This window comes from Lissotriton helveticus, chromosome 9 (assembly GCF_964261635.1).
Source record: "Lissotriton helveticus chromosome 9, aLisHel1.1, whole genome shotgun sequence".
Classification (NCBI taxonomy): domain Eukaryota; kingdom Metazoa; phylum Chordata; class Amphibia; order Caudata; family Salamandridae; genus Lissotriton; species Lissotriton helveticus.
Window position 1 is genome coordinate 690,022,892 of NC_136070.1, and position 26,629 is coordinate 690,049,520.

Consider the following 26,629-nt stretch of genomic DNA (forward strand, 5'->3'; position numbering starts at 1 on the left):
TAGCCTCTTCTTCAGATGTGGAAATTACTAGGGACGGGCTAGCCGATAGCGCACTATTTCCCCCCTCACCTTCTGATATATCAGCATCATTAGGATCAGTAGTTGCATTTGGAAGGTTGGAAGGACCAGCTAAGTCACTGTGTATATCCGCTGAAACAAGGACTACACTTGTATTATTGGTTGGGGGGGGGTAAAGTGGGTAAGGGGCTTGTTACAGAAGCTATATGCCCTAAAGAGGATCCTTTCCTGCTAATTAAATCTAAGGATAGCCTTTTCTCAACAAAGGATATCTCCTTCTCCAGTATTCCCGTTGCTCTAGTTATGAAAGCGTCCAGAGGGCCCGAGACCACCCCCTTAGCGGTCTGTATGGCCACTGAGCGATCCCTACCAGAGCGTAGCGGCATACTGGAAAAATGCTTGGAAAATACTAACAAGGTACAATCAAAGATAAAAGGGGAAAAGCCCCACAACAACAATCAGTGGGTTAAGACAGCGGGCTTAACAGTAACCCCAGGGATGATACAATATCAATAACAAGATGTAGGGCAGTAAGAAAGAAAAAGCCAAAGGGTTATGGCCCAACCCAACCTCGCCCGATCACGGACGGCCACAGACGGTCCCGCCCTTGTCCCGGGCTTCTCCCGGTCGCTCCCGCGCGCCCCCGCGCAGCGGGACAAGTCCATAGGCTAAGTAGAGTCAGTATGAGAGGGGCGGAGCCTGCAGAGAGAGCATCTCAGGTGTCAGCAGTAGGGGCTGGCGGGCGCTCCTGGGACTTGTAGTCCTGCGCCCGCCCTCGCTCGCAGCCCTGCACGAACAGTTGTCCACAAACCCTGCCACAGACGTAGGGTGCTTGCCTCCTAGCACAAGCGTCACGGAAATAGCAGCTGGCACTGGAATCCCCACACGAAGCGGGACCCGCGAAGCGGGTTCCGCGAGCAGCAGCAGGAAGAGCACTGAGAGCTTCAGCAGCTCGCAGTCCCACACAATCACCAACAGGAGCACAGAAAAAAGGAAAGTAATCCACCGATGTCCAGGTGCACAGTGATTTTAACCGGAGTAATGGTGGGGCGGAGCCTGCAGGGAGAGCGTCCCAGGTGTCAGCAGTAGGGGCTGGCGGGCGCTCCTGGGACTTGTAGTCCTGCGCCCGCCCTCGCTCGCAGCCCTGCACGAACAGTTGTCCACAAACCCTGCCACAGACGTAGGGTGCTTGCCTCCTAGCACAAGCGTCACGGAAATAGCAGCTGGCACAACCAAAGGCATCTTCAGGGGAAGAAGGACTAACAGGAGGGTCTTCGGACATGGTCAAGGTAGGGGATGGGGACCACATAAAGGCCCTTTGACATATCCAGTGCCATTCTACTATGGCCCACTACCCCACCTCATATGCAGCCACTCCCATTCAACCATTGGGACACACAGACTCCCCCTTTTGTGAATTACCAACCAAACCAGTATGGGCCTTTTTGAGGGACACGCCAGGGACAACAGAGAGACAGGATGAGAAAGAGAACCCAAATTCAGTGAGCCCCAGAACAGGAACAAATCTGAGTATCGACCAGGAGCATGGTGAGTTCAGTTAAGAAACAACCAGGTCCGAGCAGTCAACCAGCCTGATTGTAAACGTTACAGAACAAACTCTCACCCTACCACAGATACAGGTACTTGAGAAAGGCCTGGGTTTCGTCCCCACAGCTAACCTAGATATATTCAAACTGAGCTGTGAAGTTAATGATTTCTTCAGAAAACTCAAGCTTAGGTCCTTTTTCACAGACAAACCCATGGAGTTGGACCTACAAGGCGACACAGGTTTGAGAGTTAAATCATCTTTTACTCCACCAGTCACAGCAATCCCATTGGAAATACTGGCTTTTGAAAAAGCTGTTCTGTCAGAGATAGGGGAAATCAATCCTGATACATTGAGAACGTTCCATAATACAACAAAGGTACAAAAGCTAGCTATAAAAGAGCTTGCAGAGGACAAAAACCTAGTAATAAAGCCAGCTGATAAAGGAGTGGCAATGGTCATACACACAACAGAGGAATACCGGATGCAATGCCTCTGTTTACTTAACAGCGCTAGGAAATATGAACCACTGACAGAGGACCCAGCCAAATCACTCGGGGTACACATTTTGAACATGACAGAGGAAGCACTGGCACACAACTGGATATCCTGGAAAGAAAGGTATTTCCCAGTCAATAGGTCTCCAATCACACTTATTTCCATACCATCCCCAAGATACACAAATCAGCTAAACCCCCTATGTAAATGTAAATGTAGTTGAGCTTATATAGCGCACAGCTACCCGCAGTGGGTTTCCCGGCGCTTGCTTAGGGAACCCTTCCTGGTATTCCCCTGTGAGATAGCAGGGTATCCACAAGGTGAAAGTCAGGCATCCCGCCGCGAGGGGCCGTTGTGGAGATTAAGCAAGCTATTGCCCAGAGTCGCAGAGTGTGAACCCGTGAGTCGAGGAGGCACCGGGGCGAGAATTATCGAGTCCGTGGAATTTTTAGCCCGAGACCCCGCCGAGGCGGGGAATTGAACCCTGGTCCAGGACCGATCTCAGCTTCCGGGTCTGCTGCCTCTAACCCCTGAGCCACACTTCTCCGGTGTACGGGGGAGTTCCCACCCCAGGACCTCGGACATACAATCCCACACCCCCTTCCAGACCCTATCCAGGGAATTACAACTGGGGAGAGGGGTTGGTCTAACGGCTAAGGCGCTCGACCTCGGACCTGGGGATCTGGGTTCGAGTCTCGGTAACAACGCCAAAAACCCCCTGTGATTCTGGGCAAATCACTTAATCTCCCCGTGCCTAAAAAAAATGAAAGTGTGTCCTCATGTAACGTAACTGGTGCTATGTAAAGCGCTCTGATAACTGATTCGGTTTGGTTCTAGTTCGCGCTATATAAAACTCTGGAAAAAATAAAAAATACCGTGTGTAAGAATGTCCCCACTTCCTGGCCGCATCGGAGACAGTCTGGGGATGCAATCATACCCGCCCTCCACAATCTCTCCCTGGTAAAGTACACTCTATGCAGGTATTTGAATTGGATGAGCCGCAGGCGCATCGCTATTGCAGGGCTTCTGGGGGCTGCCAACACCTCCCTCCAATCCTCCTCCTCTAAATCTCCTACATCCCTTTCCCAGGCCTCCCGTAATTTCTGCAACGATGGGGAACAGTGTGTGATTAAAGATTGGTATATATACGAGATATTTTTTTTGTCTCCAGGTCTCCCATAAATACCTTTGCCTCTAGTGGGCTAAACTCGGGCAGAGAGTCGAGACCCTCCAAACTCGGGGCAAGGGCGTGTCGGAACTGGAGATATCTAAAAAATTGTGATCGAGGCATGCCATATTCCCGGCTCAGATCTTGAAAAGACCTAAGTGTCACTCCTGACCGCACGTCTCCTAGCGTCAATATTCCGATGTTGTCCCATCCCCAAAGCCCTGCAGATTCGCTAGTCCAGGCAAACGTCCATTACGCCACAGGGGGGTTTCCCTAGTTAACGTGTTCCACCATCCCATGCGGCGCAGGGCCTGTTGCAAAATCTGGAATACCACTTGGGTGGCCGGTGGTAGCAGCATCCTCAACTGCGCCGAGTATAAAATGGTGTGCAGAGTGTTAGACCCCATAAGGCAGCACTCCAGAGCGTATGCCGGGTCCCCCCTGTCTCCATACCACCACTCATTCAAGACCAAAAGATGGGAGGCTTAGTAACATGAGAGAATATCGGATGTCGCCAATCCACCGCAGTACGTTGATAAGAAGCAAGTGCGTAGTGCAACCCGCACAACACCTCCCGCCCAAAGAAATTGTCCCAGCACGGAGTCCACCTGTCGGCACCAGTGGGGTGGGACGGGGTAAGGGTGATTTTGTAGTTGGTATAGCAGCCTAGGGAGGGCCACCATTTTAAAAATGGCTGACCTACCATAGATAGTCAGAGGCATGCGGGACCACATCTTTATGTCTGTTCGAACTCGGTCCCAAACCGGCACTAGGTTCCGCTCCCAGTAGACCTCGGGGACCTTAGACAAGAACACCCCCAGGTACTTAATGCCCCCGCCGCCACCTGAAGTGTTGACGCCCAGTCTCCTACACCCGAACGCTCCCCCAGAACCCATAGAGTCGACTTGCGAGGGTTCATATACAACCCATTTGCATGATCCGCAATAAGCGAGGCCCCGACCTATTAAGGTTCGTGAGAAAAAATAAGACGTCGTCTGCGTATAGTACGATCCTATCAGATAATCCTCACTCCCATTCGAACCCTCACAGCTGCGCATCTATGCGCACCCACGCCGCTAATGGCTCCATGGTCAGGGCAAAAAGGTATGGTGAGAGGGGACAGCCCTGTCGGGTGCCCCGCCCAATGGAACATTTTGAGGATATGTTCCTGCCAACACGAACTGAGGCCGTCAAGTCTGTATACAATAGTCGCAGATATGACAGGAAGTGGGGTCCCAAGTTAAGCCGAGGCAAAAGTGCAAATAAGTAAACCCAACTCAGGGAGTCGAAGGCTCTATCCATGTCAGCTAAGAGAAGGGCCGCCTGCTCCCCCCTGCCCCGAACCGCAGCTACTGCCACTTGCGCTCGCCGAATATTATGTCTAGTCGCCCTCTGGGGTATGAAGCCCGCCTGGTCCGGATGAACAAGCTCCGCAATGTAAGGCAAGAGCCGATTAGCCAGTGCTTTGGCCAAGATCTTGGCCTCTATATTCAGGAGGGAGATAGGTTGGTAGGATGCGTGCTGTTCCGGAGGCCGGCTGGGCTTTTGGAATACCACTACAAAACATAACATTTGACCCTGACAAACAACTTCTGATGGGTTTAGACATCGAAAGTCTGCACACTAGTCTCCCACACAGCAAGACCATCAACATAATTAAGGATGTATTATTCGCGGTAGATTGGGAATATCAGACCCCAAGAAATGCAGTTATGGAATTCTGCAAATGGGCCCTAACCACCAATTTCTTCAGATTCGGGGTTACCCTGTGCTTACAAAAAAACGGACCAGCATGGGCACACCCTTTGCGCCAAGCATAGCTGGTCTCTATGCTCACCATCTAGAAAAACACAAAATCCTATGCCGGCTTAACCCATACCTTATGCATATAACTATGTGGAAGTGATACATTGATGAGGTGTTAGTCATATGGCAAGGCGATGAAACCACTGCTTTGGATTTCTTAAGATGGCTAAACAGACAGAATGACTTTCTTGAATTCACGCACACTCTGTCTAAAACTGAATTTGTTTTCCTTGACTTAAACATCTTCCCTGATGATGGGAACCTAAGGACAACCTCCCATGTGAAACCCACAGCAAAAAATTGTCTGCTCATTTTCGATAGTTTCCACCCGAGGCACCTCAAGGAGAATTTACCATTTGGCCAATTTCTGAAACTGAGACGGATTTGCACCAAACTCAGTGACTACAAAAGACAGGATGAGAGCCTGGCTTCAAAACTAGAAGCAAGGACCTACCCATAAAAAATTGTTTCACACACTAAGAAATGAGCTAAGAACAACCACAGTGAGGCACTACTAGAGATCCTACATCCAAAAGAGAAAAAAGAACAAACAATATGCATCACAACTTACAGTGTAGCATCTAACCAAGTGTCCAAAATCATAAATATTAGATTTGGGGGTCTCTGGTTGGCACAGGTATGCACTTGTGAGAAGCAGGGACCCTCTCCTCTAGTCAGGGCAAGGGAACTACCCCTTAAGAATAACCCCTGCTCACCCTCTAGGTTGCGTGGCGGGAGCAGTCAAGGCTAATCCTCAGGGCGCATTAGTTAAGCATTTATAATCACATACAATAAATAAAACTGACCCCCCACAAATGGACACCAGGCTGTATTTATATAAAAATACGTATACTTTATGTAAAAGATAGTAGTTTTGCAGAGTTATCACAAGACCTTAAATAACATGGAATTCAGGATGCACACAATACTTTTCACCAACTCGGAATGGATGGCAGTTCGGGCTGGACTTTTCCCATGAGGCAAAGGGTCAGACTGATTTGCATATAGCCATGTCTGAAATGGGGTGGCTGAGTGGGCTAAAGAATGGTGATGGATTAAACCCAGATCAGTTGACTGGGGGTGAGTGTTTGATTTGCTCAAACGCTCCGTCCATCATCCCCTTTTGTATCGCGTTGTTCGCCCTAAGTGTGGCAGGGTATGCTCACACGTGAGTCCCTTGCTCACTTGGCCACTGGATTCAAGATAGCCTGGCTGATGAGGATTATGAATCCGAAACCGGTCCCAGGATGCTTGTTTCCGGTCCATGGAAGACATGGCTTGGCAGTTCGGGCTGGACTTTTCCCATGAGGCAAAGGGTCAGACTGATTTGCATATAGCCATGTCTGAAATGGGGTGGCTGAGTGGGCTAAAGAATGGTGATGGATTAAACCCAGATCAGTCGACTGGGGGTGAGTGTTTGATTTGCTCAAACGCTCCATCCATCATCCCCTTTTGTATGGATACTTTCTGGGCTATTCAATACTTCAGTTCAGGTGTTTCTTAAGGTACAGTTCTCTCAGCAAAGCGTCTTTAAATCAGTAAAGAAAACAATGCCCACAATACTTTCTTTAACTTGGAATGTTCTTGTAAATAGCGTTTTCTTGGGGGTCAGGTTTGCGCAGATTTTAAACACGGGGTGACCCTCTGCTGGGGAAGAGGTGCATAGAATTTGGGATCAACAATGGGGACCCTCGGGTCCATGGCGGGCACTCGTCGGTGCAATGCGCAGAAACAGTACCTGGTTTCCTCAAGAAGAGATGCAGGGAAAAAGAAGACGTTCCTCGGCGGGCTGCCCGTGGAGACCCGGCCGTAGAGAGGCGCCGCGGTGCAGGGCGTCTAGGCGGGACCTCGAGGGGGCGAAGCGGAGGGTCCGGTCACAGGTGATCCTTTGTGGTGTCAGGGACCCCCGAGGCGGCAATGCGGCACCGAGCTGCCTGTATGCTTCAAGGGTACAGGGCGGCTCTCTAGTGCGGTGCGGCCTCAAGGGGAAACAATGCCAGGTCACAAGGGCGGTGTGCGAGCCGTATCTTCCAGGCTCTCCGTTGCGATAAGGGACAGGGCGCCGGTGTATGCTTCAGGCGTACGTTCGCGGCGTACCGGGGCACAGTGCAATTCCTCACGCTTCTAGCGTATGCGGCGTACGTGGTGTACCTTCAGAGTACGTGCAGGGACTCGAGGCGTACTGGGGCAGTACGCGATGCCGGTCGAGTCGCACCAGTAGAGCGGGTGATTCGGGGGAGAGGTGCGGTGCAGGGCGGCTGGTACGCTCCAAGCGTACGAGCCGCACTTGGTCCTGCGAGGCGGCAGATCTCAGGTGGCGGCTGGGACACAGCGGCTCTGGGCGGCAGAAGGGACAACGCTGTGCAGTGCGGTCTGGCTTTGGGGCAGTGCGTACTTCGTCTCGAGGATTGAGCGGAGACGCACGGTGCAGGCAGTACGGCACGGACTTAGCCGAGAGTTAGGGTCTCAGGGCGGTGCCAGAAGTGCGGGTCCAGCGGCGGGTCAGCGAAGCAGACTCTGTGGATTCAGTGAAGGCAGCAGAAGAGCCCAATGGTCCTGGGGCTCAGGTCAGGGGGCCAGCTCACTTCCAGGCCCTTGGAGATCAGCTAGGGAAGCACAAGTTTGTTGTAGCAAGTAAGAATAAAAAGAAAAGTCTTTTCAGTAGAGTTGTTTCCTCTCCTTTGGCAGCAAGGTTCCCACTGTTGGTTAGTCCCCCAGGGTAGGGACAGTCTTTCTCCTTCAGCTTCCTTTGGTTCCTTCTCCTTAGGCAGAGGGGCGTCTTGGTTCACAAGCAGGATCTAGTTTCTTGGGAGCAGGGCTCCTATACTTATACTCAGTTTCTTTTGTTCTGTCAGGCCAGGGGGCCTCTGCATAACTTCTTTCAGTCCTTGAGCACTGTGTTGGGTAAACTTGGGTCTCTCCTTTCAGGGAGCAGGGGTGGCAAATCAGACGCTCCACAGGAGGTGGTGCCAGCATTGTGTGGACAGGGGCAGCCAGGAGTACTTTGTTGACAGGCTTCCCCCTTCCTGGGCCAGGTGTCGGGCTGAGTCATCAGTCACTCCCCAGGAGGTGGAGCCAGCATTGTCGTGGCAGAGCACAGCCCTATTCAGAGTCCAGGGGCACTCCCACCTCACACCAAGGTGTAATCCTTGCATTCACCACCTGTCATCCCCCAGCCCTGTCACTCACACAACCCAGACAGTCAGATACACATCCTAGCAGAGGCGGGCTGAAATGGTTAGGCAAGCAAATGCTAGCTTTCTAAAAGTAGCATTTGCAAACACAGAATATTAAAATAAACTTTACTAAAAGAAGTATTTTATTATTCTGAGTTCAGGCATACTAAACTTGACCTTCTACCATGCTCCCTGAGCCTGCTGGGATTATAGGGTGTAATAATTCCAGCAGCCCATCTTGGCCTAAGAGAACAGGTAGCCTTACAATAGTGGAAAACGAAATTGGCTGTAATTCACTATTAGGACATGCCACACACATCAGGGCTTGTCCTACCTTACACTTACAATGCACCCTGCCCTAGAGCCTATCATAGGGGTGACTAATATGAAGCAAAGGGAAGGTTTTGAGGCTGGCAAGTGGGTGCACTTGCCCAGCCAGCATGACAGTACCAGACTGCACAAAGGTTCTGCAATGGCAGACCCTAGACACATTTTCAAAGGCTGCTTCTGTGGGTGGCGCAACCAGCGCTGCAGGCCTACTAGCAGTATTGGCATTTACAAGCCCTGGCACTCCTGGTGCACTTTACTGGGGACTGACAGTAAATCCAATGAGCCAATCATGGAAATCAATCACATATACATTTTACATTGGGAGCACTGGCACTGCGGCATGGATTGGCCATGGCGCAGTGCCCTGAGCAGCGAACACCAGCAAAAACATCTGAGGCACATCAGCAAAAAGTGGAAGGGAGACTCACGCCAAGGTGCCAGGTCTAACAATAAACAAACACTGACGTACATTGAATAGTAGAATTCAAGTTTCCAAAACCTATGTTTTCACATAAACGGGGGCGAAGTCCCCAGGACATGTAAGTCCACACACGATCACGAAAAACCAACAACACAGGAGAGAACCAAGTTCAGATTACCCTGCATAAAAGGACATCACCCTTGTGGCAAATGCAGTGTCTGCCACCTCACTCAACCAACCAAAAAGGATCACATTTAATAACGACACCACTTGGTAATTGAGACATTTCACCAATTGTAACTCCCAACGTGTAATCTATATGACAACGAGCCCATGCAATCTACATAGCGATGACTACCTGAAAAGTCAAAAACAGAATTTGCGAGCAGCGCAGAAATCTCAGATGTGGGCGTGCAACTACAAAAATGTCAGTTCACTATATGGAACACAAACACACTGTAAGTGATTACCATTGGATTATCATAAAACAAGTGAGTCAGGAATCACAACTGTTTGAAAAAGAACAACAATGGGTGTTCGGATAAGAAACACTCGTTGAAGGTCTGAACGAAAATATACCCTAGAGCCAATTCACAAGATAACATAGTGGTTAAGTGTGGATATGTAATACACCCAATATACATCCACAGAAAATGTGTTTTTTCTTGTGTGTATAATTATTCTTCTAGGACTCCATTCAACTACCTGAGTGCATATCAGCAATTCTAAACTGCCATCCTTTAATTGTGTGAATAAATGTTTTTTAATAATTGTCAATATTACTTGAAGCAAACACCACTTTTCACATCCTGAATAGAATCAGCAATTTCAAATACACGTTTTCCATAATATATATATATATATATATATATATATATATATATATATATATATATATATATCGACAACGATCTCCCTCCGAAAAAGAGGCAGAAGCCCTGAGGAGAACTGGTTGGAAAGGCTTTTATTTCCTCAGAACAGTTCTAGTGGCAGCGAATGCATTTCGGCATTTACGCCTTCTTCAGCGCCCAACACCAGAAAAGAAAGTCACGGTGAGTATTAGCCTTGCTGCCTCTTGAATGGATGACGCTGATCCGCTCCTCCCCCAAACAATTCAGTTCACCTGTTGCAGGGCGTTCCACAATGTCCGGACTGCAACTCCCAGAATGCTTAATGTTCAAAGCAGCTCGGGTCGGTGAAGTATGGGGAGTACATTGGTTGAAATAACAGCAGCGGGTCAAAATAAAGCAGAATCCCATGACCCTCCACGGAAAGTCCCGTTTCAATAAAGTCTCTCCTTGAGTCCCCTCGTACTACCTCAGCCCCCCGCACAGGAAAAGCAATGAGCAGGGGCCAAAGTGCACGAAGCAAAATGCCGCAGATAGAGGTAGAATACCTCAACTACTCCGATCACCCTGTTGGGGAGGCGGGTACCAGACACTATCCATCCCTGGAGGTAACAAAGTGCCATGAAGCATGCCAGATTCGTTCCGAGCCCATTTGCGTGGTGGGGGCTTCTAAACTGCGCAACTATATATATATATTTTTTAATATAAAGACTGAGAATCTCTCCAAAAAAACATTTGTTTTGTGCTCCATAGCATATACATCGCTATGGGTACAGGAACCATGAAGTGGTTCCCACTTTCGGTGGCCATCTTGGACGGTTGGCATCCTAGTCTTTCACAGACAAGAGGATGCCGACATCCTCCCAGCTGCACCGCGAACATATACAGTGCCGGCACGAACCGCCGGCATCCACAGAGCCACAGGCGGGTCTTTTCCTTAGGTGAGGGAGTAACTTAGGTGTAGTAAGTACAGAGCAGCTGATTTTCTAATAACAGAGGTTTATCCACTGGAAATCGCTCAGAAAGCTAGGCTCCTTTCATTTGAAATTTACACAGAGTGTGACTAAAGGTGTTCCTTCCCCCATATGGACTCATGATGCTGAATTGAGGCAATTTACAAGTTTTGTCTTTTTAGTTTAATGTTATTTTTTGTTTAATTTTCACTGTTTAAACATCTTGTATATACATGTGTGTAAGTCAAAACCTGTGCTGTTTTTAAACATCATTTTATTTGGTAGTATTACGAGGTCAGCTCGTCATGAGCTACGGTGCTCCGGTGCTCATGACGAGCTGAGCTCGTCATGACCGCGCCCGTTCCGTGGAACGCTCGCACGCTGGGCTGATTCCCCTGCTGTGCTGAACATTCCATGGGAACGGGTGTGGCCATGACTAGCTCAGCTCGTCATGAGCACTGGAGCGCCGTAGCTCATGACGAGCTGACCTCGTCATGAGCACCGGGGCGCTGTACGCTACCCCCGCCCCCCCAGCACAGCGGGGGAAACAGCCCCGCATGGAAGGGGTTAATCAAAAGAAAAATATATCACGTTTTCCACTTAGGTGATCTGTTTTACATCACATAAGCATAATACTTGTAACATGGCCAAAAGCAACGTAAGACTAATCTCTTTCCCTTCATATATCTTCACAGACTTTCCAGTTCTAAACACCAGTTGTTGCTGTATGTATATGTGTTTTCTTTTTCTCAGCATGCAGTGGCATTTCAACTGAGTGTTGACAGGAGTGGTATCAGGGAGGAGCAACTATTGGTCCTGATGAATAGCTTTGGGGTAGGGCTTGAAACATGTAGACCTGTGAAACTCATAAACATATGTCCATTGAGTTTGCACTTTCCCCATTTTTTAACCATAACGGATAGAGGTACAAATAAAACATTTTTCGTACTAGATAGGTATTTTTAATCTTCCACAACCCCAACCCCACTCCTATTTTTCCTTCAGCTAATATATAGACTTGCACCAAAAGTGCTCCCACGCCCCATTTTGCAGTGGAACGGGATTAACCCAATGATGAAGCATGCCACCAAGGGGAAACACTGGTGGGGGGAGAAAAACGTTCTGTTTTTCAACATACCTGGAATGAAAGAAAGTCTCGAGAGGTGGATGGGCTCTTTTTGTTTACAAAACGATTAATAGGAGGATGAGTCCTTTGGTCTATTTCCTCTACCTCCTCCCTTTTGTTTTTTGTGTAAGAGGGGATGGACAAGAGTTATGAGTGTTTGTGTTAGGTTTTATAACTGGAATAGGTCATGTGTGTGCTGGAGTGGTGTGTAAGGATTGTGTGGTTGTGTGTAACTGGTAAAAAAAAGGGAGGTGGTATTGGTGGATGGTGTGATGGAAGGCTGAGTATAGGTTTTGTCATGATAAAAGAGGATCTAATTGGAGCAAGTAGAGGATAAAGCGAGTGTTTGGTTGAAGAGGAAGTGTGTGTTTGGATGCATAAAAGGAATGTATAATGTGGCGTAGTGTTGTGTTGGTAATGTGTGGATGTGTTAGTGGTATGGGACAGAGTTGTGTTTTGTTTGAGAATGCAGGTACCATAGTGTTGTATTTGGGGTACAATTGTGTGTAGGTGTGGTTTTTGGGGGTTTGTAGGGGTTGTGTATGGTTCAATACACATTGAAATCTAGATGAGGTTTGTGAGTATTAAATGACTAGAATGCTTTTGCTGATATTGTAATTGGAAGTTGGCAGATGTAGAGGGCTTAAGGTGGTAGCTCGTAAGTGAAAACTGGGCAGCATCTCGGGCCCTAGGCCCAACCCGAACAGACCCAAGCAGGCAATTGCCCTTGCCCTCTCCGCCCATCCATACAGGCAACTGCCCTTGTTATCTCCGCCCAGCCCAAAACAGGCAACTGCACTTGTCCTCTCCACCCTTAGCCTTGATGCCCGGACTGAGACGCCCTGAGCCCTACGCTTAAAATGTCCCTATTGGCCAATGGAACCCTAGCCAATTAGAACCCTAACCTTAAATCCTAGAGCCAATGGGAGACCTGGCCCTATTAACCAATCTCAGCCCTAGCCCTAACAGCCAATCAAAGCCAAAGCCCTAATCCCTAAGTCCAATAGAAAACCTGGACCCAATAACCAATCAGAACCCTAGCCCAAACACCCTATGCACAACCCCTTCTGATAAAAGAACCACATACAACAGCACTCATGACTTGCAGAGCGCACAGCACCAAGCTTTTAGTTGACATCTACAAAATTATTACACCTCATCCATTCTATCAGAGCTCACTCATAAGCACGAAATAAATCAGACTGGAGGTTGAATAGTAGTAACTTAATTACACTACTAGGACTTTGAGAGCTGCCCTGCTACTTACCGAAAAGCATGAAAGATCGTTAAGCAGATTTGGCTCAGACTTGTTTTGAGGCACTGGTCGTCCCTGTTGTAAATCCACCCCCAGAATGCAGTACTCTACATTTCTAGAATAAATTTACGGGCAATAAATTCAGAGATGATGCTGGCAGGCCGTGGGTGACGGAAGCCACTCGCGTCTCGCACATACATTTCAGTACTCTGTTGCCTGTTCATTTGAGAAGGTGAGAACAACTCCGGCTCCCCGCCCACGCTTCGTGTTTCAGGCTGACAGACCGCTTCTCTGGTTATGCCCTTTATGGCATTGCAGAGTCAAGAGGCAAACGTTCACTGTCGATTTTTTTTCCGAATTGTATTTCATTTAGTGGTGAATGTGTTTGTGCCAAGGTGTGTGCCTGCTGTGTACATGACGCCCGGGCCCGAATACAATATCGTGTGTTTGAGCTGCTGTGCGTCCTTCACTAGATGCACCCAGTGCAGAGGGACTAAGAGCGACTGATTGTATAAAATATGTTTTTTTCTAATTGTTTGAGCCTGCAGTGAGGGGAGAGCCTTAGTGAAAGAGACCTGCCGTTTGAAACTGCGTCTCGGGCTTTCACTGAAGGCAGATCGGCTTCTGTTTGGCAAGGGGCAAAGGTATTTCCCTGAATCCACCTGCAGGGGATATCTAGGGGATACCCAGGTTCAGCCACCAGGTGTGCTCGAGGGAGGCTGGGGTGACTGTGCCTCACCTCTATGTGGCGCAGTCAATTCCTACCATGAAGCTTCTTTGCCTCTATGGTACAAAAGCAAGCAAGGCAACAATTGCTCATTTGCACTGGGCCACTCCCTCTGGAAACGAGGGAACACCCCATTGTATTTCCACAACTACAACCAGTGCTTGAAATGGAAAAATAGAAGTACAGGTACCCTGTAACAGAGTACCTGCTTGTTTCTGAGAAGTGCCGGTACTCTCCAATTAAAAATATCACAGTTCTCTTGAGAAGTGCAGGTGCTCTCCATCTCAAATAAAAAAAGTGCAGGTATTGGTACCAGACAGTACCGGCCCATTTAAAGCATTGAGTACAAAACATGCGTCTGCGCCATCCATATCATACATAGAGCACAAGCATCTGCGGCCCCTTCTCTAATAGAAACACCCCTTAGGTTGTGGCTTAATGGCTAGAGGAGTCGGATTTGAAGCTAGGGAGCCAGTTCCAAGCCTGGCAGGAGGCTAAAACATCCTGTGATTCTGAGCAAATCACTTAATATCCCTGTGCCTAGAAATGAATGTGTCCATTTGTAATGCAACTGGTAGTCATGCAAAGCGCTGTGATACCTTCAGGCTGAGATCGCGCTATATAAAACTGCAAAAAAAGACAAGCATTGGCATAGCCAATAGGTCTCGCCTTTGGGACGTTATAAGTGTTGTCACGCAGTACATTTTTTGCCAGCTTTCTCCGTGCTGGCTGTCAAATCAAACACTGACCTGATAAAAAGGAAATTTACGGAACCGATGTACAAGAGCCGTAGGCGAATGAATGGAATAGTGAAATGAATGAATGAATAAAGTATTAACTTTGCAAACTGCATCACCCCCAGAGGCATACATTCTTTGAAAGTGTGAAATGAATGAATTATGTATTGTGTAACTCTGCAAACCGACTCACCTACATGCATGCGCTCTATGAAAGAGTGAAATAATGAATTAATGGATTAATAAACTTGTATTGTGGAAGTACAGTCTGAATCATGTGGCGGTGTACATTCTTTGAAAGAGTAATATGAAGGAATAAACCTATATCGTGTAACTTTGCCCACTGAATTAATCGCGTAGAGGCATGCCTTTTTCTTTAAGAATGGGTGCACAGACTGCTCTAAAAATATACGTATTGAGTGTCCTCTCCAGAGAAGAATCTTTGGTAGATGGCACGCAATGAGCACAGCGGGATGTCATACATGTTTTTTTACGTGCCTGGAGAACACATTTTGAACCATCTGCATTTTAGAAATAAAACAGCCTGGCACACAAATGTGTATTTGGGTAGTGAATAACCTAAATAGGCCAAAAATCTTGTTTACAAAAAGCAAGAATTTAGGGTAACATGTTTGATTTGTAGGCCACCCTTCTCTTTTGATTTAAAACAGTATGAAAGGCTCCATGATCTAAGCTGCAATGCCCACAGTTACAGAGCCAAGAGGAGCTTGCAGGCAGCTTTGTAAAATGGTTTTATTAGATTTGCTGCATCAAGTGCAGTCTGCGTCCATCTGGTGCGGGGCATCCAGGCCCTGCTCTGGAGTGGTGATGGCTGACGCAGATGGATTTCAAAGTACACTGCATCAGTACAGCCCTGGGCAGTCCGAGCTGGGCAGTTTCAGGCTACTCTGTTGCGCTGCAGCAGTAGGCAGTGAGAGTGCGTCATGGTGCATGCAGCACTCTCACCCTTTGAGTTCCAGGGGCCTCATTTATGAAAAGTGACGCATCGCTGCGTGAAAACAGCGATGCGTCACTTTTCATTGCGCCCTCCTTGCGACACCAATGATGCGTCATATTTACAGTATGACGCATCATGGCGCAAGGAGTTACAGATACGACAGTATTCCTGACGTATCTGTATGGCGCAAAAGTGACGCATTGCTGGAGTGTGTCACAAAAGTGACTCAACTCCAGCAATGTGTCCTTTCACATGGGGCAAGCCCCATGTGAAAGGGCCTGCGCCAGTCTTACGCCTGCTGTGAAGCAGGCGTAAGAAATTGACGCATTTGTGTCCTAGAAGTGGCGCAGTGAAATCTCATAGATTTCACTGCGTCACTTCTATGACCCTTTCTTGCGTCAGAACGCCCCCCTGCATACATTATACGTGGCGCAGGTATAATGTGGCGCATGGGTTTACAAAGTGACGCATCTACCTAGATGCGTCACTTTGTAAATATGGTGCAACATGGCACATTTTTTACGCTACTGGTGCGTCACAAAAAGTGACACACCGGCGGCGTAAAAGTGACGCACAGCCTCATAAATGAGGCCCCAGGTGTTCACCCTACTGTGCCATGTGCGTCCGTGCTCCGGGCAATAGTTTACCCCAAAGCATCTGCTTTTAATGCTCACATTGATGGAAACGGCAAGAATGGAGGTTCCAGTTCATGAATGCCTGCCCTGAAGGAGCTTGGAAATATAGGGCAAAGGCAGCACATCACTGCTGGAGTCTGAGCGTCAGTGTGTGTCTGTTTTAGGTAACTGTATCTTTGTATAACCATGTGGTTGTGTCTGTGTGCGGGGGCGGACGCTTACACTGCAATGCAAATCTGGTCTGTTTCTCCGCAGCAGTGTGCATGTGTCTTTGATACTGCCCAGGCATAGTTTAGACAAATTGCACATTTTTGGCCTTTGGTGCACAGCCAAGGCGCCAATGAACAACAAGAGCGGGACAATGCCTGCGCGTGTCAGCAGTGGTGGGGCAGCGCTGCCCACACTGAGAAGTGACGGGGAGTCAGCAGCTGGGCCTACTGCTACAGTGTCCAGAACAAGCACTAACCTCAATTCAGGCAGAACCGTAATCTCACCTTAGGCAGCAGCAGGTAAATAAAGCTCACCTGGCAGGCAGCTGAAAGGAAGACTGGGCCCACAAGCATATGTTCGGTTTGCGGACCCTACCCCTTTAAGCTGAGCCGAGGACGCCCGTGCCTCCTATGAGGTGTGTCCCGGGAATGCGAGGCAGAGACTGTGCAGATGTGAGGCGCAGGTAAGCGGCTACTCCATGGCTGCTAACCTAAGCGTGGAGGAGCCTCTGGCTGCCGGAAACCAGTTGCCAGAAAACCCAGGCCTCGGGCCATGGAAAGGGTTGTCTGGAGCCAGTGCAGGAACAGAAGTGTCCCTTGGTGTGAGAGGCACGTGCGTGCGCATGCCTGAGAGGCCCTTGACGGATAGGGCAGCTCTGGTAAATACTGCGAGACTTGGCCGCTTACCCGTAAAACACTTTAGCGGCGCTTGTGCGAGAGCTGGCATGTCTGTGGCACACGACGGGCTAATTGTGCGATGCAGCCGCCCCTGCCGGTCGTCCTCACGAGTGTTCTGGATGTTGTGGGCGCTGGTTCTACAACTTTCGTCTTTCCAAGGGCGATAAAACGAGTACCATGGAGTTGGGTAACAATATGCATATGATTTTCAGCGCCAGGAGACCAAAGGGTGAACACGTGGTTTACAAATACACATATCATATAAGGGCCTGGGTTTCAACTGATTTCATTGATTGTGTAAATCCTAAAGTAGTGTTCAGCTTTTACACTGTGAATGCATCCTCTGCCTGTCTTGTGTCAGCCTTCTCACAAGCGGTGCGTAAAACTCTTGTCTTGGTTCTCACTACTCATTGAGCGGGCAGCATCAAAAAGAAAAAAAACAACAACAAAAACCGCGAGAGGTGCGCACGCGCGTCACCGCAAGTGCTATCTTGCCTGCCACCAGCTTGCTATTACACGCATGCGCGCGTTCTCTTGTACGCGTGATAGTAAGCTGGTCGCCGGGAAAGTTGCATTTTTCAAAGCAGCTACTAAATGTCTCGGCGAGACTAGCGTATGCGCTGGATCAGTCCGAGACCTAAAAAATGAGAGGGGCGCAAGCGCTGGATGCATCTCTGTGACACTTTCTATAATAGGGCTGTAGGCAGGGCCAGACTGGTCATACAAGGAATCAGGCGTTTTCCTCGGAAGGCTGGGGGCCGGGTTTGCTGCGGTGCTGCAATATCGGCCCCCAGTTAGAAAAGCATCAAGCAAGTATAATCCAAGCCTCCCACCCTTCATGGACTCCCAAACATTCAGGGTCAGCCCTATTCATCCCAAGGCCAGATAATACTTTTAAGGTATGGGAGACTTGGGCCCCTCATCACATTCTGCAGGGGACCCCATCATCTTTCTGTACGACACTGAGGGTTGTGAACATGTTTGCTGATTTGAGGGTGAAAGTGTCAATTAAAATTTGGAGCGCTAAGCAACAGGTTGCAAAAGGCTAATGGCAATGCAGGGTATCGAAAGAGGCCAGTCTAATCGAAGTTAACTTGTTTAAGGCTTGTCCGGTGTTCTCCCCATGCCGAGCTGCTAGAGACAATCCCCTTTGTCAGTGAGTAGCTTGACTGAGACAAAGTCTGCAAGTACAGGATTATAGATGAGGTACCAGGATGCACAGTAGTACTACTGACAAAGTGGTGTCTTGATGCTGACAAAGAACTGCAGTACAATACGAATCATTAATGCGGTGGGGAGATGAGCCACAAAGATTAAGAAATAGGTTCAAAGAAACCATGATGGAATAAGAGAAGATACAGTCCACTAAATGTCTAGCACGAGGGAACGATTACTCTTTTAGAGTTGAAGTCCAAAAAACTCAGGTACCAATTGACAGGCTCTGATCCTCAAAAAATTGTGGGAAGTTGACTATAACATTCGAAAGACAAAGCCTTTGTTGTTTACATCATATTTTCTATCTCTCCAGGCATTTCTTAGGGGCTGGAGCCATTGGAGGCCGGGTTTAGAAGGTGGATGGTCCCCTATGGTACCTCTGTCACCATCTCTAGCTTCCCAGGGTTAATTGCAGTGGACACAGTGGGTCGAGAGAGGGGGTGTGAGGGAAAAATGTGGAAGGCAAGAGAAAGAGGACGAGAATACAGCAGAGGGGAGATAAGAGCTTTTGGCTTTGGCAAAGGGTTTCAGCCATGTTGTACAAAAGTGTAGCTGCTGTTCAGCATGGCTAAAAGTTAGTGGCATGGGGTAGACTGGACTGGGGTAGATTGGGGTAAAGTGAAGTAGACTGGACTTGTGGAGTGGTCTATATTAGGGTGGATTGAGGTCATTTGTGGCGGAATGGGGTAGATTTAAGTTGAGTTTGGTACATTTCAGTAGTTGAATGGGGTAGATTGGACTGGAATGAAGTGAGGTAGATTGGAGTGGGATAGATTAAGGTGGGGCAGAGTTGAGTTGGGTAGATAGGAGTGGCGTGGGCAGATTGGAGTGGAGTGGGGTAGGTTGGAGTGGATTGGAGTGGGGTATATTTTGGAGATTGGAGTGGGGTAGATTGGGGTAGATTGGAGTGGGATAGATTGGGGTAGATTGGAGTGGGATAGATTAGGTTAGAGTGGGGTGGGATAGATTGGAGTGGGGGGACTGGACCACGTATTGTGGAATGGAGTAGAGTGGAGTGGGATGTCGTAGAGTGTCTTCGAGGGGTGGAGCTTTGACTGGGGGCATGTCCTAGAGTGGAATGGAGTTTCATAGAGTGGAGTGGCTTGTTTTAGGTGGAGTGGAATATGGTAGAATGGCGTGGCACAGAGTAGAGGGGCATAGAGTGGAGTAGAGTGTTTTAAAGTAAAGTGGTGTACAGTAGACTGTAGTAGTGTGGAGTATGCATGGTGTGGTAGCACAATGCCATTACAGACAACACATTTGTATTTTGAAATGACCATTACATTTGCACAGACATACAGTTTTACTACCCACAAACAATATTGTGTGGAAATGTCATCACCTATTGTATTGATGTGTTTTGATCGTATTCAAATATTTGTTTCAAGCACACTTCAAGATTACAAAAAAATGTGCTTTGTTTGTTTTTCGTAATTCTGATATATTCCGAAATATCAACACAGTTTATTTACAGACATTTAAATTTTGTTGTGTGCTAGATAAAATCCATTTTGCAGCAAGAGTGTCACATAAATTCTCTCACTTTGAAGTCGGAGAAAGAAAAGTAAAAACCAAGTAGCTCAGAAGACAGAGCCTTCGATTGGACTGCTGTCTTTAAATGTGCAGGAAATGTATTAAGATTAAGAACAAGATTTAAAGACCTGTTTACTGAAAGGGAGCTTGTGGAAGAAAACAGTAAGCAAGGGATGGGCAAACGGAGAGACCAACTGAAGCTGGACAGCCTAAAGCAAATATAGCCACAAATAGAAAACAAGCGACTGTGAGTTACAAACCCCAAAGCCAATGGTAAGCAATGGGCTAATTCATTCTCAGGGTAGCTTCCGGAATGCTCACAAGAAGTCGTTAACAAACTAGACAGCTGCACTGTCTGGTAGGCTTTAGCCTAAAAGAGCAGCGCTGCTTTGAACGGTAATGATGTGGCCTAAAGGTCCATTCAGGAGTGACCCTCTGGGGGACACTAACAATTGAAAGTGGGAAATTAATTATTGAATGGAGCGGTAAGTAATATACAAGGGGATTGTAGGGTCAAGTATATACAGGTATTTATTCAAAAACAATAGTATTCAGCTGCTCACACAATAAGTGACAAAAAGTGTGGTGTGAAAAGTAAAGGTGAAATTAAAATAAAACATCGCATTGACATCAGTAGTGCGAACTCCTTAGAAAAGTTATACAAAGTAAAAGGAGTGCATGTTGTTGGGGGTCGATATTATATTATATTATAGTATATTACTTACCTCTCCTTTCAAGAATTAATTTCCCACTCTCAGTTGTTAGTGCCCCCCAGAGGGTCACTCCTGAATGGACCTTTAGGCCACATCAGAACCATTGTTTCCCTAAACAGCTTACCAGCCCAGGTTCACATATTGGGGTACCCTTATTTTCGATAAACGCTTTGAACGGTAATGGCAGGGCTGTTTTTGGTTCCTAGTCCTGTCCTGGTTGTCCACACCGGATAGGTCACTAGTAGAGTACGTAAACACTCCTGTAGTATTCTCTAATTTACTTTTACTCGCCTTTGTGAATAGACCCCAAAACACCCAAAATGGGATTCAAATGGTAATGATCATTGAATATTCATATACAATTAGTACAGAGCTGTGCTCTCCATGCACTTTTACTAATAGAGTGTTGGGCGTTTCAGGTCGATTCGCAAAGGAATGTAAGAGTGTACAAGGTACATTTACTACCTGCTTGGACCAAGTGGTAAATGTAGCGGGTGTTTTGCTTTTGCGTGTGATGCAGGCATGGAGCCACAGGTGGTAAGGGATTTTTTTTTACTTCAGCTGAGGGGGTGAGGGGTGTTCTTCTGCTACCCCATATGAAGGCGGCAGGCTGAGAGGCCGGGCTCAGAAGCTGCCTGCAGCCCCTGGACCTTAACAAGGACGCCCGGGCCTGGAATTAAAGGGTCTGGAGTCTGCAGCCCCAATAATTCTGGCCCAGGACACACCACGAAAGCAATAGTTTCCCAGAGCAGCCTCCTCGGTGGGATTAACGCTTTGTTCAATTCGTAATGGGGCTCTAGAACGGTCAATGGCTCTCCACATTATGGAAGTCTCTTTAAACGCACAAATACGTGAATAAAAGCTGTTTGTATTCGGCACACCTTAGCATATTCGTTTTTAGCAAAAAATGCCATTGGCTTTACTCCATCAGTGCCCACGAAGGTGATGGTGCAGTGGCACGCATCTTCGCAGGCTCTTTTAACTGAGCTGTTGGTTATTTAAGATGTTTATCGAACAAGCAACAATACATTATAAACACCTGGGGATGTGAAAAAGACTTGCCTTGATTAGTTTAAAAAGTAGTAACTAATGTTGCTTGTAAATGATCTTTAATAAAATACCCCGGTATGAAAGGAGAACGGAAAATATGAAGCAATGTAGTTATCGGCGTTTTTTTTGGTAATGTGAGTGCGGCTGAATGCAGTGGGGTGAGGTATCACACAACAGATGTTGTGGGGTGCCTGCACCTTCTCGCCCACGCGCACCCCATGCATGTTTTTTTACCCCTTGTGGGTGTCAGGTAGTTGACCATGTGCTGTTCCCCCGCCGGTGGCTTGCACACCCTCGCCCACCACATCCTGGACTTTTGTTTGAGGCCACCCATAAATGAACACCCGAGGGTTGCACAAAGCACGTTTAGAGAGAGCATGGAAGCACACGCTGTGCTCCTGGCGCTGCTCGCAGCCTGGGCCACTTCCGGCAAGGCCGAGGCTACCAACGTCAGGCGGGACCTGTACACGGTGAGTACTGGCAGAGGAGTGGAGGTCTGTCTGCTCGTCCTCCCTTTCTGTGAGCGTTTGGGCTTCAGAAAAGGAGGCGCTGTTTAGCAAGCACAGTAAATACTGATTCCACAAGGCGAGCTGTTTACTGGGTGTAGAAAATGCTTCCGATTCTGTGTTTTGTAGGGTAAAATGAGGCATAACCGGTGGATTCGTTATTTGTCACGCTGAAAAATTCACATTTTGCCTTTTTACGCCACATTTTATCTTGATACATTCTGGCAGTTTGACCTGCCAAGATCTGTCGAGAAAAAAAAAGCGCAGTTCGATAATTATCACTCGACTCTTAATCCTTCTCCACACTCGGAATAAGGGCCCTAAACATACATTTTATATGATAGGTATAGAGAGAGAAAGATCTCGAGACTCAGAGCTTGTCTAAGGTGAGAAAGACAGACAGCTCACTTTCAACCCTTTTGTATGTGAGATTTGTGTTACTTTGTCTTTCAACCCTTTTGTATGTGAGGTGTGTGTTACTATGTCTTTCAACCCTTTTGTATGTGAGATTTATGTTACTATGTCTTTCAACCCTTTTGTATATGAGATTTGTGTTACTATGTCTTTCAACCCTTTTGTATATGAGATTTGTGTTACTATGTCTTTCAACCCTTTTGTATGTGAGATTTGTGTTACTATGTCTTTCAACCCTTTTGTATGTGAGATTTGTGTTACTATGTCTTTCAACCCTTTTGTATGTGAGATTGGTGTTACTATGTCTTTCAACCCTTTTGTATGTGAGATTTGTGTTACTATGTACTCAGTGGTGCAGGAGTTTCCCATATGAAATAACAGTTTGAGCCAAATCACCCTTTTACCCCCAGGCATGACTTATAGTGACAGGCAAGTGACGTCACTGGACTGCAGCTACGAAGATGAAGCGTGGTCCTTTTGAAAGGGAGGACCTTGTAATTAAATAGTACAAGAATGGGTAAGTGGAGCAGTTAAGACCAACCCCACTCCCATGTAAGACAGAGTAGATTCACGTGAAGAGGTTTGCAAGTTTCTGAGAAGCAATCAACCCTCATTTTGTTTTCTTTTATTAAAGGTACAAGATGGTCTCCAAAACGTGGGCTTATTGAATTTATTATCATAACAAAATTCAGGGGCCTGGCTGCACAGTGTGGTGAAGAGGCCCCGAGACTTCCATATGCCCCAGATATTCATGGTTGCTGATCTGCATGGGGTGGCCTGATGGGCATCCTGAGTGGATGGAACAGCATGTACTTATGCCGGAAACTAGCCAGCAAGCAACGACACCCTTCCTTGTGTGACACAAAGCATGTGAAAAGATTATTTTGTGCATACAAGAAAGCTACCTGTGCTCTCCTGCTAAGTGTGCAGGTAGCATGTGGATAACAGAAGATAGGAAAGCTGATCTCTGGCTCATGTCAAATTTGAGAAGCATTTTTGGGGAAAAGGGGAGGCATGGCTTGAGGACCATGGATTCCTAATTAAAGAGTATTGTGATATTGAAAATGCTGAGAATTCAATTGTAAAACTATTCCTGACTTTTCAGATAAGGTTTGAAGAAGGAATATTTTACTCACTGTTTTTAGGGGTTAGGTATCAAAAAAATTCATAATCATAAGTATTTTAAAAGTAATTATGTTTCCAGATAGGTTAAATTTTAAGGAGGTAAAACATTTTAAAATATGCTTTTATGTTTACACCTCATATTTATTGTATGCTACCCATGCTTTAGTTGTAGATGGGTAATTGCATAAGTTACATGATGCATTTGTCATCTGAAAGTCGTTCTTCAGATCAGGCAACAGCAGCAGAACGTCGTCTTGGGGAACGTCACTGACCTGGGCACATTACGAGGACAGTGTGGGTTGGTAGCTTGGGTTGAGTTTTGTGTATGGTAAACAACCTTTACAACAAAACTTTTACAACGCACTACCATTACAACGCGGTCATTACAACGCAAACCATTACAACGCATTGCACTGGGGGGCGCTCTAGGATAGGGAATAAGCTTAATTTACTATCCAACACCTTCCCTAGTGTCCACGGGGACTGGAGTTGGAATAGTAAATTAAACTATTCACTATCCAGCACCCAAAAGCACTATGCGTTGTAATGTATTGCGATGTAAAAACCGCGTTGTAAAGGCAGGCGTTGTAATAGCCTGCGTTGTAACGTCATACATCCTTGGTGTATCTGTTACTGTCCTTTGCAGCTCTCTTCTACATACCTCTATTAGCTGTCTGTAGCTGCAAACACTTTGGGAGTAGATATGCTGTCTTGCTCTCCAACATATATTTGCTCACCCCTACAGCCCCGCCCTCGACGCTTTCCATGTTGCTTCCTCCTGAGTGTGTCTGTTGCTTGTCTCACGTCTCCTCTTCTGGTTGCTTTTTTTTTGTTTTTCTTCTTCATTTTTTACTCCCCTCTCCTGCCATCTCCTTCATCCCTCCTTCCATTGTTGCTTGGCACATCCTCTAAGCTCCTCACCCCATTTCAATGCTTCCCGGCCCCTCCACATTAACTTTCATTTTTTTTTTCAGAGGACGTATGTCCAGTGAGTGATGCATGCCTATGCATATATCATAATGCAAGGGCTGACAATTTTAGATTTTTTTTGTTTTATTTTTGTTCATGTTCACAATTGACAGCACGCATTACGTTTTTTCTCTTTACTGATGCTGTCTAGCATCAGCAACAAGCATTCTGCAAAGCCAAAAGAACAGCCACCGCCCTTTTAAGACAAACCATATTAGCTTTGCCAAGTTTTTTTTTTTTGTGGATGGGGGCGTGGACAGTGTGGCTGATTACATAGAGTAAAAGAGGCCAGTGTATTGCTTATCTGACAAGTGGCTGGGTCATAACTTGAGGACATACTGGCTTTCAAAAACTATGTAACACAAAAGAGAAAACATAGCAGAATACAACTGTAATTTGAGCTTCAAATATGCTTCATTACAAGGGCGATCAAATTGAGCGTTTATACAAAACAATTGGTTTAAAAATTCTGTTTTTGCACCACTGTGTCCGTGTAAACGTCAGTGCAAAATCGCAGGACACAAACAAGTTTATGTAATGTGATCCCTAAAATATGCGATGGTGACACTTGTGCTTTAGTTGTCATATATACACACACTCACGTTATCATGGTTTGCTCTTCAGACTGCTTCCAACAAAAGCCCAGAAGGTGAAATGTGGATATTGTGCAGTTTTAGTTGCGTTTCTTACATTTTGGAGGGAATTATGTAACACTTTATCCATAGGTTGAATAGGCAAGCAGAGTTAATAACAACCTAAAAAGCAATTATTTGATTAAATGGTGAGAACTTTCTTTGTGACCATTGTATCAAAAGGGACACTTCAAAACACCACCGAACAAAATGTGATTTGTATTGAGCAGGCGAGGAGTGGGGCCTTCCTTTTCAGATGGAATCAAGTCCTCTGACCATCTGTATAATAGCCATATTGCTTGATAAACTGATTTATTTTTCAACTGTAGGAAGGTGGATTATTATGTGTCGTGGTTGTGAGACCTCACCAGCTAATATATCACAACCTCTATCAGATCCAGCTAGATTTTTTTATAGAAACCCTTTGCTCAGTCCTGGGTAGCTGTGGCACAGAGCAATCAGTCTTAGTTAACGGAACAAGTGTAAAACATTTGCAAGTACCAAAACAATATGTAAGTAAGAAACATAACATAATAAAAATTCCAAACCAATTTATAAAAATATAATGACTTTTTATCTAAAATTAGACACTAAAACGACAAAAATCTATCTAGGGGAACCAGAGATATGATTTTTAAAATATAAGTAAATTGTTTTAAGTTCCAGTAAATCTTTGTAATCAGCATCTCCGTTTATGAGCCAACGGTCTAGTATGACTTTGAATCCTCTCTTGGACTCACCACAATGAGTTAGGAGCCAGTTACAAGGACGACTAAGATCCAAGGAGACAGTTACCTATCAGGTCAATCAGTCTCAGGATTCTGACAGAAGATTTCTCCTGGAACGCGGTTCCAACGAAGAAGTGGTCCTGATGTTAGGGATGCAGGATCCTGAGAAGATGCTGAGGATGCGGGAGCTGTGGAAGAGATGCCATGTGTATTCCTGGGCCACCACGGGGTCTACATATTTCATGAGTTATCTCTGACCTCTGGACTCGATCTTTCACGATGCCCCAGTAGACTGCAGTGCAGGTCCAGCTGCCAAAGGTCGAGTGGTCTCTGGTTACAACAGTCGTCAGCGATTGTCTTTCTTGCAGGAGGATCAGGGTCCACTTCAACGATGGCCACAGGTCTCACAGACTTTGAGACACCCCGACAGGTCAGGACTCAGTCTCCCACCAGGCACTTCGGCGTCCACTGGTGGGAAGGCAATCATGAGTAGCTTGGCTTACACAGATGCAGGCCCACTTCAGTTCTTGGGTTCCTGGTGTTGAACAGGGGGTTAGCCACCTAGCCTTTGAAGTCACTTCTTATGACCTGGCACGAGTGGATCGTTTTTTTCAACAAGTGGCCATTGCAGAGACAGTCCTCTTTGCAAGTCCCT

At 46.8% G+C, this 26,629-nt stretch overlaps 1 protein-coding gene across 3 annotated transcripts in view; it reads left to right on the top strand.

Moving 5' to 3' along the window:
* The window catches only part of CTSW (cathepsin W), a 1,136,802-nt gene that overhangs the window by 697,052 nt on the left and 413,121 nt on the right, over nt 1–26,629 (top strand). The window contains exon 1 of one of the 3 annotated variants that reach the window (XM_078660782.1): nt 21,950–22,070. The exons of the other annotated variants lie outside the window; for them this stretch is intronic. Coding sequence (XP_078516908.1) covers nt 21,978–22,070 — 93 coding nt within the window. The 5' untranslated portion in view covers nt 21,950–21,977. Of the gene's footprint in view, nt 1–21,949; nt 22,071–26,629 lie in introns of those variants that run through there. 3 annotated transcript variants of the gene reach the window in all.